This window comes from Opisthocomus hoazin, chromosome 3, assembly GCF_030867145.1.
Source record: "Opisthocomus hoazin isolate bOpiHoa1 chromosome 3, bOpiHoa1.hap1, whole genome shotgun sequence".
Taxonomy (NCBI): Eukaryota; Metazoa; Chordata; class Aves; order Opisthocomiformes; family Opisthocomidae; genus Opisthocomus; species Opisthocomus hoazin.
The window spans coordinates 32,499,060-32,515,816 of record NC_134416.1 but is presented as its reverse complement, the minus strand read 5'-3'; the positions used below and the strand labels follow the sequence as shown (position 1 = coordinate 32,515,816).

The following is a 16,757-nucleotide window of genomic DNA, read 5'->3' as shown; positions in this document are numbered from 1 at the left end:
AAGTCTGCCAATGCTGTAAATTCTCGTCCTACAAAAAAGTGACAATATGTGTTCTAAGTTTGCTTCCAAAACACAAAATAAGTTAGGAGGATTTTATTTCTTTCCTGCGTCTGTAATTTTTCAAGGACCATTTGGCAATATTTTTTTTTCTTTTTAACTCCAAAGACTAGAAAAAAATAAATCAACATTTTCACATTACCAGAAGTAACTCACAAAATGAAACATGTTGGTATGGAAACTACACATAGTATTTCTTCATGTTAACGGTATGAAGCAGTAGGTGCAGATTGCTATTTAGAACTGGGAAAAACTCGCTTTTTCTGACAGTATAGAAACTGAAGTTCTTGGAGTATGCACTTTCATTTTGCACATCTAAAAACAGGAGGAAGACACTAATCAAATTTTTTTTCAGTGTGCTTGAGATTAAGGAGTAGACGCTTAAGATGTTATAATATGTACTAAATTATCCCTTTAAATTAATTCATTTTGACTCACAAAGTTTCTATTTAGCGTCATCATCTAACCCTTTTTTCAGTGAAATCTACAGTAATACAATATGATAAAATATTTTATATTAAAGATGAAGGGCTAAGATAAAAATTCATTATATTTCTTTCCAAAGAAATCTGAATCACTCCTTATGGATGAAGCAACTCATAGTTATGGCAAAAAATGCTTCACAAATACAGCCACAATTCAACAGTAGCACTTTCATTTCTAAAAATGTGATTGACCTCAGTTTTAAATCTCTTGTTTTGAGCTGGATGCAGTTTGTCTCCTTTGGTGCTAGACATATCAAAGAAAGATGCGTTCTGGAAGGCCCTTGCATTCTGCATGGCAGAGGGCTGGAAAGGGTCACTGAATCTCATCCTTCACTGTTTAAAGTAGCCACATCATCTCATCCTTTAAGCTCCATCTTAAAACTAGTTGGGGATTGTTTTTTGTCTGCCTCTGTTTCTTCTAATTTCCTGCTTAAATTTGTTTCTCATTTGTTCATATTCATTTGTTGTGCCAATGCTGTCTTAGCTTAAAAGTTTTCTTTCCTTTTACCTTCTTTTGTCCCAGGCAAACAACCAAAACTCTTCTGTCACACTACTGGCTTTCCATTCTTGTGGTCATCTTCATGACCTGTCTCCCCCGTACCTGCTCGAATTCAGTGGTTCAGGCTGTACATGTTCCAGATGAGCTCTCACCTTGTCTTTGTACAACGGCGTTGTACTACCCCACCTTTAGCAATACATCATTCGACACATCCTAGCACTGCATTTTCCATCTCGTTGCTGCATTACAGTGACAGCCAACTGTCAACCTGAGATTACAGCTACACCTAAGGATAATTCTGCCACTGTCTTTTTCTGCTGATGATTTTCCATGTTAACAATAGGAGTTCTGCTGTTAGTCAATCAAGTGTAGGACTTTTTTTCACTGCAATTACATTTCGTCTTCTTTCTGATGTAGCATTCCTCAAAATCACCTGACAACCCCTTCCACTTAAGATCATTCTGATTAGACAGTACCTTCCAATTTCATGTCATCAGCAAATTTCACCTGTTTATTTACTTTTTTGCATCAAAGTTCTTGAAGATATTTAGCCATTTTGGTGCCAGTGTTTGAGGAATTTCATTAGTAATGTCTTTTTCTTTCGATACATGCATTTCTGTCATCTGCTGGCCTTTGCTTATCTGCTAATAGGAAAAAAAAAACCAGCAGTAAGCTACTTTATTTTCCTATTCTATTACTCAAAAGCAGATGAACAGATATTTTGGAGACATGCAGCTCTGGTTTCATGTTTATCAACTGCTTTATTTCTTGCCTGAGATCAATTAAAAAAAAAAAAGTGAAGTTTTAGAAGAGAATTTATATACTTAAAACAGGACACCAGAAGTAAAGTATTTACAGTCTTTACATTTTGTCTTTTTCATCATGCTGTGCTTAAAAGGCTAAAGTTCTTCCCAGGCTCTGTAGCACAGAATCATAGAATTGTTGAGGTTGGAAGGGACCTCCAGAGCTCATCTGGTCCAACCTCCCTGCTCAAACAGGGTCACCTAAAGCTGGTTTCCCAGGACTGTGTCCAGACAGATTTTGAGTATCTCCAAATAAGGACACTCCACAGCCTCTCTGGGCAACCTGTGCCAGCGCTCAGTCACCCTCACGGGAAAAGAAAAAAAATAAGTATTTTCTTGTGTTTAGATGGGCTTTCATGTGCTTTAATTCTTGCCAGTAGTCTTTGACTTGTTAGTGGGCATTTACTGAGAAGAGTCTGGCTTGTCTTCTTCATTCCCTCTCATACTCGGGAGCCCAGAACTGGACACAGTACTCCAGATGTGGCCTCACCACTGCTGAGCAGACGGGAAGGGTCATGTCCCTCAACCTGCTGGCAATACTCTTCCTAATGCAGCCCAGGATGTTGATGGCATTCTTTATCACAAGGGTGCATTGCTGAGTCATACTCGGCTTGTTCTTCATCAGGACCCTTCATAATTTGTCTTTAGTAATTGCTGCTCACTACAGAAATACTCAGTACAGCATAACTGAGAGTGGAATTTCTCTAGGAGAATGATTTTTAAGATTTGTACAGTTTCTTGCAATTTAAGACAATAAGCAACTCAAATTATACAATTGCAATGTTGGAACTAGCGTGGAAATTTGGAATTTGTTGTGCAGATTTGTTGAAAATCTGTTTTCTTTCATTCTTTTTTAGTGTTAACTTGAAGTGATTGACTGTATGATGGAATCACCTCACAAAATGCGAATGATAAATTGCAGATTCAGTGACCAAAGCTTGAGGAAACATATTTGGCATAGGGGAATTTTGCAAGGTAGCAATAAAGCTCCTCAGTCGTACATAGCAACTTTGTTTACTATTGTCGTTCCTGTGTTCCCTCTGGTCCAGTCTTCTTCCCAAATTGATTTCTCACTGAGACACCATAGGGAAGCCCCTGTGAAGCAGAAGGTTTGATCTGAGTTGAACAGTAGCCCTACCTATGTGCCTGTTTCCCCACCAAATTCAGAAGTGAGAATGTTTTCTGTTTTGCTTTTTAGACTGGGAATAAGTATCGTCAAGTCCTTGTGGTGTTACTTCTGACTTTTCAGCTTTTAGCCCTGGCCAGCCTTCTGTTACCCAGTCTAGGGAGCACCTCTCACCCAACAGCTTGCCTGAACAGGATCTGTTGCCAGCTAGCTTCATTTGCTGCAGACACTCAGCATTTCCCATTGGACAGATTCACACCATTTCACCCTGGAGCTACTCCAGCCCAGACCAGCCACTGCCCCCAGGGAAATAATAACCTTCTAAATATACAGTTGTTGGAGTCTTAACATTTTGTTATACATCTGGAGGACTGGACAGCAACCAGATATTTCTCTAAGAACGTAGGCCTTGCTCTACAACTATGCGGAATAATTCCATCAAATACTGTACAGCATATAAAGGTCTAGCAGAAAGGTTACTTTTAAGCTTTGTTCTCTAAGTTCTACCATTCATTCAATATGAGATCAGTGGTTTCAGCCCGCGATAGTGCCAGACATGCAATTTCTCAGTACGAGCACATGATTGAACAAGTTCAGTGCCACATACAGCAACCTACTGCCTTTAGCTGACTTGTTATAACCATAATGCACATGACCGAACCTCTGAGATAAAAAGCCTTGGTTTCATCCTCAGTGAATGCACTCCAAGTTTGCTGGAAGGCTATTTTTAAAGCAAACACATACTCATTTACTACCACTGAAGCAGGCAATATCTTGCCTGCACATTTCATTGCCAGATTTCGATTGTCCGATAAAAAATACCCATGAGTCACCATGATAAGATATATGTCCAAGAGTCAATGAACAGGACTGACATAGCAAGATGCAGCCAAGAGACCCTTTGAACAGAAAGGCAACGTGTCCTTCTCCATGCCAGGACATCCCTTTTCCCAGTCTCATTAAGGGCCCTCTCATTGCTCTGGATGCACACACCAAAGCCAATGCACATTCTCCTTCAGCAACAGTAAGGATGGAGGAGCAATACTGCTCAGTGCTTTTCCATTGCCAGTCCCTCACAATTTAAGGTGACAGTCTATTTCTTCTTACAACAGTTGTAACAGTGACAGCTGTGTTACCTACTCGACCTTTATAAATGGCTTTATTCTCCCATGCTAGTACAGGTTTCCCATTTTCTCCTCTTGGCCCTTTTAATATGATACCCTAGCACAGACAGGGCAAGTGGATTTGTTTGGACTACCATCTGAGCATAAAACCATGTCCTGGTAATGCCATAAGAATGAGGTCACTCATGAGTGCTGCAGCGGTGTTTCTTCTGAAGCCAAAACACCTCCAAAGCAGTTACTCCATCTTACATTAGACAAGGGGAGTGCAATAATGAACATAAATGAAGTGTAATGCAGTGCAAAAAAAAAAAAGATTTAGAAATTTCAGCTCTTAATTTATAGGCACTGCCTCCATGTCCCTGGATGTGCTCACAAAAAGAAATATTTTCGTGTGTTATCCATAGCTGAAAAAAGTGCAAGAAATTACCAGAACTGAATGTTTTTGAAGCAATAATACTTCACACCTATTGCCATGCAGTTGTTGACTGGAACATAACATTGCATTCCTGGCTGCCTTAGCATTTATGTGACCATTCACTCTTGTGGAAAAATACATACTGCTACTGTGAGGGATCTTTTTGTCGCTAGTGTTACAAAATAGCCTGGCAAAACAGCATTGCAACACTGTGAACTGTCTGTCATATTTTAATCGTTCTTTTACTATAGGCTGTTTTTCAGTAAAAGTTACATGGATTTACTAAGAATTCCCTTGAGATCTTTTCCCTGAAATACTTATTACAGAGCAATACACTTCACATAACCTCTTGCCATTAGGGCTTAGAATCCTGTGATTTCCTAGGATTCAGCATTTTTAACCAACAATGTTCGTTATAAAAGTTAAATCTCTAAAAATACTAACAGAAATGAGAGAGTAGACTTTGCACTGCAGAGGAAAGAAAAAACATGTTTTGTTCGTGGGGGGCTGCAAGTATAGTTCATTTCATGCTTTGCATCTTTGCTCTCTTTCCACAGTGAAATCAGATGAGTTGCAAACAATCAAGAAGGAATTAACCCAAATCAAATCAAAAATTGACTCCTTGTTAGGGAGACTGGAAAAGATTGAAAAGCAGCAAAAAGCTGAAGCAGGTAGGTGAAAACAACTTGTAGTCAAATGAATTAAATTAAAACCTAGCTATCATTCACGCAGACACACCAGAGAGAAAGGAAGACTTCCAAAAATTTTGCTACATAATGGAGGCCTGAAGCAAGGTAAACTAACTCTCAGGTAGAACTACTGGGAGGATAAATTAATATTCTTCACAGAGCATGAAACATCATTTCAAGAATTGTTTTCTGTGGTGTAGTAGAAAAAAAGAAGAACGTGAAATATCACTAGGTGTTCTGGAAACAAAACATCACTAAAAAACTGACTGAACAGAATTAATTTAGAGTTTGTTGACCTTGGGGATGCTTGTGCTATTCACATTAATAATTATTAGATGGTCTATATTCGGAATTATTGCTTGGGAAATAGACAATAGTCCTAAGTTGCAGCAAGGGAAATTCCTATTTGATATAAGGAAACAAGATGCAACTAAGCAGTATAGCAGGTTGCCCAGACAGACTGTAGTAGCTCCGTCCTTGGAGACGTGCATAACTCATTGAGCCAAGGCTCTATGGACCTGGACCAAACTTCGAGTTTGGCCCTGCTTTGAAGAGGGGTTGGACTTGGAGAGTCCAGAGATCCCTTCCAACTTAAGCTATTGTGTGAAGCTGTGACATCTCTGTAAATCTGGCCACACCTCTTGTTCATCTTTTCTCTGGCTTGAAATGTTTTGTTTCAAGGCAGACCTTGGGAATGACAAAATCCAACACTACTTTTTAATTTAATCAAGATCTTATTTCTGTCATTGCAATGATCATTTTGTTAGCTGAATGATTTCACCTGGCAGCATTTTAAGGCATGCTGCACTGTTATCAGTGATATTTAGGGTTGTATTTTCACAATGGTGTATATAGAAAACAATCTTAATTCTTACCACTGTCTATTGTATTTCGTTGGCTATTTCCTTACAAATCACGTGATATAGCTCTGCACAGAGGCTGTCTTCTAGCAGGCTGATTTGGATGAGAGCCAGGGGGGAGGTGGAAGCCTTATCTCATGAAAAAATCTCAATGTTTTTTTTCTTTTCCCATCCATTCTCTGATGAAAACTTTTTATGCATTTTGTATGAAAAGTGTGAAAGAAATTCTGTCTCAGAATCCACAGCTGCCTGGGTGTCCGGGCACTGAGATTTGTGTTCCTTGCCTAATTCAAATCTGTTATGTGAAGCCAAAAAGACCTAAGAGGACACATAAAGAGAGCTCCTTCAAGTCTATTGAAAGCATTGATGGGAATTAATAGTTGAAGTTCATGAATCTGACACAGGCAAAAGAGATATTTAGATCTGGATTCCTCCTGTTCCCAAGTGCCTGCCCTGTTTGGTGATCTGTTGTGGTGGTACCCCTCTGAACTCAGAATTGTTCTGCTGGTGTTCAGAAATAACGCTAATGAATGTCTTCCTAGGGCAGAACACTACGGAAAAACATTTTGTGGTTAACAATTTAAAAAAAAACAAAACAAACCACAAAAACAGCTCTTTAAAAAACCCTGCCTTTTATTTACAATAGTCTTCTAAGTTGATAGACAAGGACCAATCCCTCAGCTGCTATAGCTTACCCCACAAAGTAAGGAAAGTGTTTTTTTCCAAGTCTAAGGTAAACCATTAGTACAGAGTGTGATTAGCTCTTTCAGGAGAACCGTACACAATGTGTAATCATTACATTCTATTTTGTACTTTATGCCAGTTAGACAAAAGTTGGTATAATCAGTGAAGATGTAATTGCAAGGCACTCTGTTGATTCACTTGTGTACTGAAATGCTCTGAGATGGCGCATCCCTACTTCAGGGAGCTTTTATATATAATACGTTACTATGCAAAACAACCTGCATGTCATTGTACTTTGGTACCCAGTTTTCACTTTTGCTGAAGCACTGTAGTGAACTCATTTAAACAGAAATCAGCTCACAGAGGAAAATGTTGATTTGTATTGAATCATACTGTTACACCTTTTGAAGATGAGCAATGAATAAAATCCTGAGAGATGAAACACTGGTTTCAACCTGTTGATTTTTTAAAGCAACAGGTGCAAAACCCATCCCCCACACTCCTTGCCTCTCATTAGAGAGTGTGAGGAGAAAAAACACCTCAGAGATACCAGTAAACCTGGATCCCCATTTAAGTCTCTTGAGCTGATGAAGAGGGTTGTGCAGCCTGGGTGATTAGTCACAGATGGTTTCTTCCTCAGCTAAAAGATTTGTGCAAAATAAAGCTACATCAATAGATGAACTATTTCATTTACAGTGTCAGATGCAAGATGATTTTATTCCTTCTTTCTGGTTTGGCAATGTTATTTTTTACTTTCCTCTGCCAGAAGTTGTGGCCTCACTAAGACTGGGATCAGAGAGAGGATTTACATCTCATTCACACCAAGCGAAATCAAGCCATCTTCTTGCCCTTTTCTTTTTTGAAGTTTGCATCTCTATCACAAAGAATATTAAATTATTAATCTTAAAAGTTATACCTCTGGAGGAGTATGACAGGTTAAACAGACAAGCTGGACAAGCTCCGTGCATGAATTGGCTGCTGGTCTACAGCTGCTTGAAAACTCTCTTTACAATAACAGCTGATGTTCTGTCTTTTACTGTTATCAAGCCCAGACCATTCCTGACACGTACATAGTACATAGGGAAACTGCAGGAATATCTCCTTTGTTTGTAAACACCTGAATCAGGAAGCCAGGGATCAGAAGCTGTTCTGATGTGAAAAAATTGTTAGAGGAGAATATTCTTCCTGCAAGATCAGAGATGGGTGCTGAAAGGAAGCCAAAGTTTAGCTTCTCAGAAAAGCCCAGGAGGGTTACATGCTGAGCTGGTATTTTAGACGCCTACGAAGAACCTAGTCTATGTTCTCATGTAGATAATTGAGTGACCTAATTTTTTAGCGGCTGTATCCTAAAAGTATTCCCATTTAAATGTATTAAATTCATAATTTCAGGAACCTTTTCTGAAAGCCTTGACCAAAGTTAATTTAGTTGTTGCTGCTACAGCTGGCTTAATCTCAGAAGTGGCTTCAGGCAGAAGGTGGTGAGGCAGGACATAGCAGGCATTGCTGGTTCAATCCACATTTCTTTGCACAGTAAGGCAAGTAATACAGTAACTTATAACTAGCATGGTATTGTATAGAGCACCTTACCAATAGATGATGAGGCTCCACAGCCTGAATCTTCTACTAATATGTGTGACTACAGTACAGTTGAAGCAGTTATCTAAGATGTCTTTTTAGTCTTTAAGTCTATGAACCTTTCTGAATAAACTATCTGACTAAGAAAGAAAAGCTTAATTGTTCTACATCTTCAGTAAATGAATTTGAAAATGAGGGACTAGAGACTGACAAAGACTAAGATGGAAGTAAGTTGCAAAATAAACGTGCAGAGGTAGAAGGAAAAGCAAATGTCTTGGTTTAAGACTACAATACAGAAAAGTAGAAGCAGATTTGAATATTATATGCAGTTGGTAATAATTTATAGTAAAAAATAATATACTCATAGAACTAAAAAATACAGAGCTTCACAGGCAATCTGCAGATTCATTAGCTGTCCAACAAGATAGGTGATGTACTACTAGTGTTACAGAACGGTCAATCTAACAAAGCAAAAAACAGTTTTGTTCTGGAAATTTGACCACTGATGGGTATTGTCACCCTCAGACTGAAAAGACTTTGGTACTCCAGCTACATGCAACTAATTCTCTGGCCTATATTAACTTGAGTACATAAAGCTTTTCATCTAAACTCCTGATGTGCATAGGAGTAAGACTGTGATCCCTCCAACCACTCTTCTGGCCAGTCTGTCATTCCTTCCTCAATCCTCCGGATTTCTACTGGCTGGCTGAAATTCCTCAGGGTATCCAGGAGCCTAGCAATACATAATCACAACAATGCAGCTGTCTGCGCTAAGCCAACCAGGACAGATCCTCCGGGACTGTGTGGAAATGGTTTATCTTTTCACCGTTTTGCGGAAATTATAGGAAGCCCTATATTTGGGTAATTGGAGGTGGGCATTCTCCAGTTACCTTGGCATATTATATCAGCAGGGATAAACTGTTGCTTTACTCCGTAAAAGATATATTCGGTTGTCTAGAAGGATTTCTTGATTATCTGTATGGTTGTTGAGCTATATTCACAGCAAATTTATGCAAATCCTTGTTCACTTATTGGCATTGAACAGCCTTCCACTTCTCAGAGCATAGAGATTTATGTACTTCTCATTGGCTGCAGATATATAAATACATGGTGACTATGCCAGTTGGATTCCCAAGGGAAAGCAAAGTCCAGAAAATGAAAAATCTGGATCCGCTTTCATCCACTGCATGGGACAGATGAGCATGTTTGTACTATGACTGATTTATGCATTAATTTTTGAAAACAAGGGGTTTGATCATTTTTGCCTAGTAGATACTAACACACTGATTTTTACAAAGCTGCCTCATCTGGAGATGGGAAGCTTAGGTTTCTTCCTCAGAGCACTTTTCTTTGCCACCAATAGGGAAGGCTACTGAATCTCTATAGAGTATGTTTTCCTTACAGAAGCTCAAAAGAAACAAATGGAAGATAATGCTGATTTGATTCAAGAGGAATGCATATCAGAGAATGCAGATAACTCTACAGAAGAGCCGATTGAAGGAGGGCCAGATGCAGATGGGGATGGAGAAGAGATGACTGATGGGATAGAGGAGGATTTTGATGAGGATGGCAGCAATGAGCTGGTAAGGAATAACCATGCCATGTCTGTCTATACAGTTGCTACAAGTAACCACAGAGAGCCAACAATCTTGGTTAACAAAAAAAGCTCACAGCAGCACTGTTTTGCTCTGTAACTAGTGTCTAGTCCTACATGATTCATACACTGTAGTCTCCATTAAGCACATGCCCCTGGGAGGATAAACAAGAAAAATGTATGCTCGTACACTTAGTGATTTTAGAAAGGAAATGAAATGTACTTTAAATTGGTTTACATTTATTATTTTATATTTAATGAAAAGTAGATGGCGGGGAGGTGGGGGAAGGGGGTGGAGAAACCATGTTTTCCTAACTGGAGCATTTAAAAATCAAAAAAGATTCTAAAGTAGAGAACTTTCTCATTAATAAATATGTGCTCCCCCATAATTCCCAATTCCTGTATTCAATGTGTATCTTCTGCAGGCTGCGTTGGCAGTTACAGATTTTTTTGGTGGAAGGATTTTTCCCTAAGAAACATTCGGCTAAGAATTGCTCAGGTTTTCAGCCTGAGCCTGCACCTTTCATGAAATGCCCATTATGTTGTTAAACTTCTAAGTTCTTCTACAGAAACATTAGAAAACATTTTGAAAGTCAGATTTATACTTTTTTCTTCGTTCCTAATAAGAATGGATTAGTCACATTGTTTTAGACAACAATACGCTCCCTCTCTTCCCAGCTTTCATATTCTTTTGCTTTGAGCAGAAATCACTTCTGTGACTTAGTGTCACCATCCCAGCTTGCTTTCTAACACACATTTAACCATGTCTGCGCTGTAAAAATCATTCAGTGATGCCAACAGAAGTCAGTTAGCAACGGCCATAGCTGAACAAACACCAAGTCTGGAGTAATGGGGCATGTCAACAACTAGTGTTTTGTACTGCTTACTGCAAACACAATTTAAACCTGCTGCTAATTTGAGGCTCTGTGTCCCTTTAGCTAGCAGAAGGCCCTCTTAAATTTATAAATTCTGAACAGCATTATGCCCAGGATAAGCTACTGCAACCTGAATCCCCTCATCTTTTAACATGTCATGTAGAATAGATGACATTAACACTTTTACCTAAAGGACTAGATTCTCCTGTACAGGTATGAGGGACTTCTGTAGCAGTTGCCACCCTGAATTTGTGGGAAGTTGAAATTTTGTAATGAATAAATAGTTGTAAATATAATATCCCACCACGGCTAATACCTGATCAGCTGAAGTGATATTAGCAATAGGGGTGACCACGGCTAATACCTGATCAGCTGAAGTGATATTAGCAATAGGGGTGACCACAGTTTAGCAAGACTGGTGGGTTTTCCACTAATTAGGTGTCAGACTTCCTACTGCAGACACTACATGGGGAAGTTAATGTACAGTATATTAGCCTCTGACTGTTCAGTGCTGTCATTTCACCCAGTGGGTATGACATATTTAGCATATGTCTACACTATATAATGAAACATAATGTGGAAGGGATTTTTCATCTCACAAAGGGCCTAAGCAGGAAAATTTCTAAAAAGCAAGCAGCACAGAAAGACTTCATTAGCAGTGAAAGTTTGGAATCGGCACGGCTACATTTGCACACTTCTGCTTCCAAGTTGAAAAGCCTTTCCAAGATTTATGTTATGGCATTAGTTGGAGTGCAGCATGTTGCAGACACCACTCCAAAGACAGCTCAGAGGTCTAAGCCACACATCTAAGGCATGGGGGGGGACCAGCTCCAGTTTCTCTGCATGCCATTACTGAGCTCCTTGGAGGGCTGGGAGGAGCGGGCTCACTGCACGTGGACAGTCACATCCCCTGCCTTGCACCGTAGTGCTTATGAAAAATGTCCCCCAACCCCAGTGTGGTGGTAGCAAGGAATGGCCAAGGAAGAGTGCTCATGAGCAATATCCCCCCCAACCCCAACATTGTGGTAGCAAAGAATGGCCAAGGAAGAGCGCTCATGAACAATATCCCCCCAACCCCAACACGGTGGTAGCAAGGAAAGGCCAAGGAAGAGCGCTTATGTGCATTGTCTCGGTCAGGTGCAGCCCCTCCCTGTGCCAGGACAGTGGACCCACACAGCCTCATGCCTTCCACCTTCCCAAACACTGGGACCCTCTAGCCAAGACGCTGCCAGTATTGTAGACTTCAAAGCTCAGAACCAAGATCACCACTGATGTAAAATCTTCATGCTTTTCATCTTCCCTTGTCATTTTCCTCAAGCTTTGGAAAAGGCCACTTCACCTTAGTTTTCCTCCCTGCTACGATGGGATAACACCTTCTTTCTTTTGAAAAGCCTAGGGAGATCAGTGAATGAAAAACTGCTATGGATGAGACAAAGGATTGCTATACAAAGGATTATTTCAAAGAAATCTCAGGCAATGGGTGTTTTCCACGGGGAGGCAATTATAAATTGAACTGTGCATCTTTCTTCTGCAGTTTTTACCCAAATGCTCGGCAGTGTTGGCCAGTACTTTTACAATGTGAAGCTGGTAGATTATGATCCATATTGTAATTTAGTCTATTTTTCACTTATACTTACAGATATTTATGTAGATACAATGGGCAACTTGTGTAAGTTTTACTTTCCACTCCAGTCACTGACAGCTGTATAACTGGAAAGTCAATATGAATACTATCAAATGTATAGTGAACACCCCAGTAGGAATATTTGGGATTTCAGTCTGCTTCTGCATGTTCTGTGCCCTGCTATTTGGTATCACCCTCTGTTTTGTGAAAAGTAATGTAGATAGATAAGATTGTTACAAAACGAGAAGTCCTAACAGATGTTGTTCTCCTGTTTTATGAAAACTAAGTTATTTAGGAAAGAGAGCTGACTAGCAGCAAATGTGCCACTTCGGAGCGGAGCCAGTTGCAACTCATTTGAGGGAGAAAAAGGGGGAGTTAAGCATGAAAAGTGTTAAATGAGAAACTATTAGGACAAACTTTCCATGTGTAAAAACAGAACCTTGGATTCAGAATAAGAAATACTCCTCCAAAGGGCATTTTTTCATTAAATCTGTAATGTTTTCCAAATATAAAGCTAACGGGATTTAGGATGACAATGAAAAAAAATCTTTTCTTTCATCACTAAGAGCAGCAAAGCAAATAGAAAAACATTTGAAATGGGCATAGCTGATGTTCTGAAGTCAGTTGAGCACCAAAAATTTGTTGTGAGTCCACTACTGTGAAAAATACTATTAGAGGGAGAGAGAAACATGACTTAAATTTAGATTTTTACCTCTTTTGCAGTGCTTCATATTTAGCTGTAAATCTTTGGCCAAGTCATTTGCCAGTAACCTGCGGCAAGACTCCTTTTGCTGAATGCAATATCTTTTCCTCTTTTTTTGTTTCCCCTGTGACCACCCCCAAGGCTGTCAGTAAAGGGAAGTGTTCAGTAACGACAGACCCGCTGCCAGAGTCCAAATGCTGCCTCTGAATCTGTGCACGTGGGTCTGCATTTTAGGACTTGAGGACTCAAAAATATATTTATTTCTCTTTTTCTAATTCTAACTTGCAAAGGAAGCGACTATGCAGGATGTATGCTGTAGGTTTAGGTGGTAGGATCAGTTCTCTAAATTCACACACGGTCTATTTGGAGGAACAGGTTACTGCATATTAACTGAGGGATGGCAGCTGTCCTCATGCCTGCTTTCAGCCTAGACCAGCTGTAAAGAAATGCAGAGTAGTTTAGCCTGCAGTTTGAGTTAAGTCAGGCATGGATTTAAGGAGGTTTTAGCCTCCTCATTTGCCTGCCTGGCTGCACACACAGAAACACATCACATTCAACAACTGCACGCCTTCTTCATCCACCACTTAGATCAGGATGTTGTTCATCCCTGCATTGTCATTTTCTATCCATTAAAGACACACCCACAATCAGTCATTATGGCTCAGCTGAAGTGTGAAAAAGTTTTATGCCACAACAACTTGATTGCCCATCTGAACTCTAATTCAAGACATGCTGCATTTGAAGTGCCTGCTACAGCCGTCAAACATCACTGGTTGGGAAAGTTTCTTTTGCACCATTTGCCCACAAATGTGTCTCAGTAAGTGTCTCCAGTGCTGCAGACACTCGAGCTTGAGGATGTTTGTGGAAGAATCCCCAAAGACTTTTGCTGCATTGACATACTGAAAAGTTGTTTAAATGGTGATTTCAGATATATGATCCAGCTGCGTACACACATGTTAGGAGAGACTAACAGAGTCAAACAGTTGACTCTTAAGTTGCTCAGTGAAGTGTCATACACTTCTCACCCACCTGCTCTTACACATTGGCCTTACACTGTTCCCTCCTTGTGAGTACACATCCATTCTTACTCCCTTTAATCTAAGCTGTCCCTCAGCCATGCTGTGAAGAAAGCAACACCTACGCAGCTTCCCGTCTTGTCTTAAAGAAAACAAGCTGCCAGGAAGAAAGATCTTCATGTTTACTAAGTCCACCTCACACAAAAATCACAAACAGGCCACAAACCAGCCAAACACAAGTCATCAGTGATATCAAGCGGTTTTCAGATACCTGCCATGGCTTTAAATTGTAAGGAGTGGGAAAGAAAGCCAATAACCTCCTCTTATTCCTGTGGCTGCACAGCAGAAAGCAGAAGAGTCACCTTTGCAGCACAGTCCAGAACACATTTTGATATTTGAGAAGCAGCTTGGCCTCAGCGCCTCTCAAACAAGCTCCATCTCCTTGCTAGAAGGAGCCTTAGCAGTGTGTGGCGCTGCTGAGAGCACGCAGGAAAAGGATTTCTGAATTAGCGCGTACAGTGGTTTCCTTACTCTGCTTCTTTAGCGTCTGGACAACCCAGTGCAGGCCCAGAGCATTTCATGTAACTTTGCTGAACTTGTTTCCAATGGTGCTAATTGATCACCGAGGAAGCACCGGTTCAGAATGAACTATAAATTAACATTGCAACCCCCTTGTAAATAACAAAGGTGGCATCCAATTAATTAGCTGAAAGCTTAAAGTATTGTAGATTTGGAAAAAAAACCACTTTCAGCTACTGCTTAATAAAATACCAACAAACCAATTAATTGGAATGAGCTATACACAAGCACTCATATCTATATTACACAGCCTGAGAAGAATATCTTCTATCAAACTGTCAGCCTTTCATAATAAATAACTATAATAATTATAGCACATCAGTGGTTCAGTAGTTAAGCATTCAGCAGAGCAAACTGTTTTCCGGTAGAGCATGTGATCCCGATGTTTTCAAATACAATAGATTTATGGTGTCGTAACTCAGATCAGACTCTAGTTAGTGCTTGGTTGGAATTTGAAGGATATATTCACAGTTGCAGCATTGTGATTTTATGCTGATGTAGCTACGCTAGAAATAATGAAGCCACACAAGCATTAGATGGGAGTTCCACAATAATGAGTCACCTGTAATGAGATGTCTTGAGAGGCATTTTTATTAAATTATGTCAGAAACAAAAGGTGCAGAGACTGTGCAAGGCCCAGTTCTGGTTACAATGTAGATTTACCGCAGTTATTTCAACACCAATTATAGTTCCCTTTCTATTAAGTATATTTCAGTTACATTTACCTCTCAAGGATATTCCGTTTCTTACTCTTGTCCTTTTCTCCACCTGTGCACTGCGTGTTTTCAGTCTTTTGTTTCTAACGTCTGATAGAGAATCAAGTTTCAAACATAAAGACCAGAAACATTCACAGACAAAATACTCAGGATAATCCTCTTGTTGCACTGAGTTTCATGATACAAAAGTGAAAACATTATGATATAATAATATCTATATTTCTTGTGGGAATTGATGCAACTGCCATTTAAATCAATGGAACCAAGTAATAGTTTGGCTAAAGCTCATCAAACACATTTTCCTCTCCTTCAAGTAGTTAAAGGGAAATCAAAGTAATTTAATAGCAAATCTGTATGCAACAGTGAAACTTTCTTTACTTTCATTCTTTTGCATGAGAATTCAGCAATGAAAATACTCACTAGAGACTAGAGCAAGATCTACAGAAAATGAACAAAACTTTGATGAATTTCAAGTAGTTTAAGCCCAATTTTGCATGTCTTAAATAGCAAGACTGATCAAATACGTGACTATGTGATAGGATTGATAGTTCTTAATTTATTACTGTAATCAAACTAGATTTTTCATTGCCCTTTTATTTTTTTTTTTTCTGTCAATAGCATCAGGGAAGACCAGACTGGCTCTTCTATCAGCAGCAGAATTAGGCTGATTAGGCATGTCAAAAAGATCAATGGCTACTGCGACAATTTGCAGATTGCTGAGTGCACTTCTACAGAGTACTACTTAGAAAAAAAAGGACAAAATTTCTAATTAATGGTAATGCATGAAGCAACATTGTGCCAGAAATGTTATTTAGATAACTGTAAATACCACTGAGACCTAGCAAAATTTAGTCTTTTCGATGCACTGAACACGTTGGACTTCATTGAAATGTTGCTTTCAGTACAAGCGGAAACACGAAGCTCTTCATTCCTAAGGCAAATGAATAGGTAAAAGAATGTGTTCACTTGATAAATATTGGTGCAAGATGTTTGTACTTGAGCAAGCTAAGAAAGTCATTAGGGGTAGCATACCTGACAGATACTAATGTGTTGTACCTTCCAAAGCTGCAGTAAATCTAATAACCTGTGACGGAAAAAATTGAGAATGTAATAAAAGCATGTCATGAAATCCAAAATTGTAAGAAACTTCCTGACATGTCCTTTTATTATATTTAATATATGCAAAAGCACAGTAGACCTATTTGTTGTTCCTGCACTGTTCTATGAGTCACTGGAAAGGCTTTGCTACCAGCTCCTCCTCTCCATTTTTCCTGGCAGTTGATTTCTCAGAGGAAGACTTCCAAAGTGGTGTTCAGGGTTTTAACCAGGTTAC

General features: G+C 39.4%; 1 protein-coding gene across 7 annotated transcripts in view; it reads left to right on the top strand.

Moving 5' to 3' along the window:
* The window catches only part of RALYL (RALY RNA binding protein like), a 418,321-nt gene that overhangs the window by 386,385 nt on the left and 15,179 nt on the right, over window positions 1-16,757 (top strand). For 5 of the 7 annotated variants that reach the window (XM_075415929.1, XM_075415925.1, XM_009945597.2 and 2 more), the window contains 2 exons: window positions 5,067-5,180; window positions 9,722-9,900. The exons of 1 other annotated variant lie outside the window; for it this stretch is intronic. In XM_075415929.1, the coding sequence (XP_075272044.1) occupies window positions 5,067-5,180; window positions 9,722-9,900 (293 nt within the window). The remainder of the gene's footprint in view (window positions 1-5,066; window positions 5,181-9,721; window positions 9,901-16,757) is intronic. One more of the 7 variants, XM_075415927.1, reaches the window with a different exon arrangement.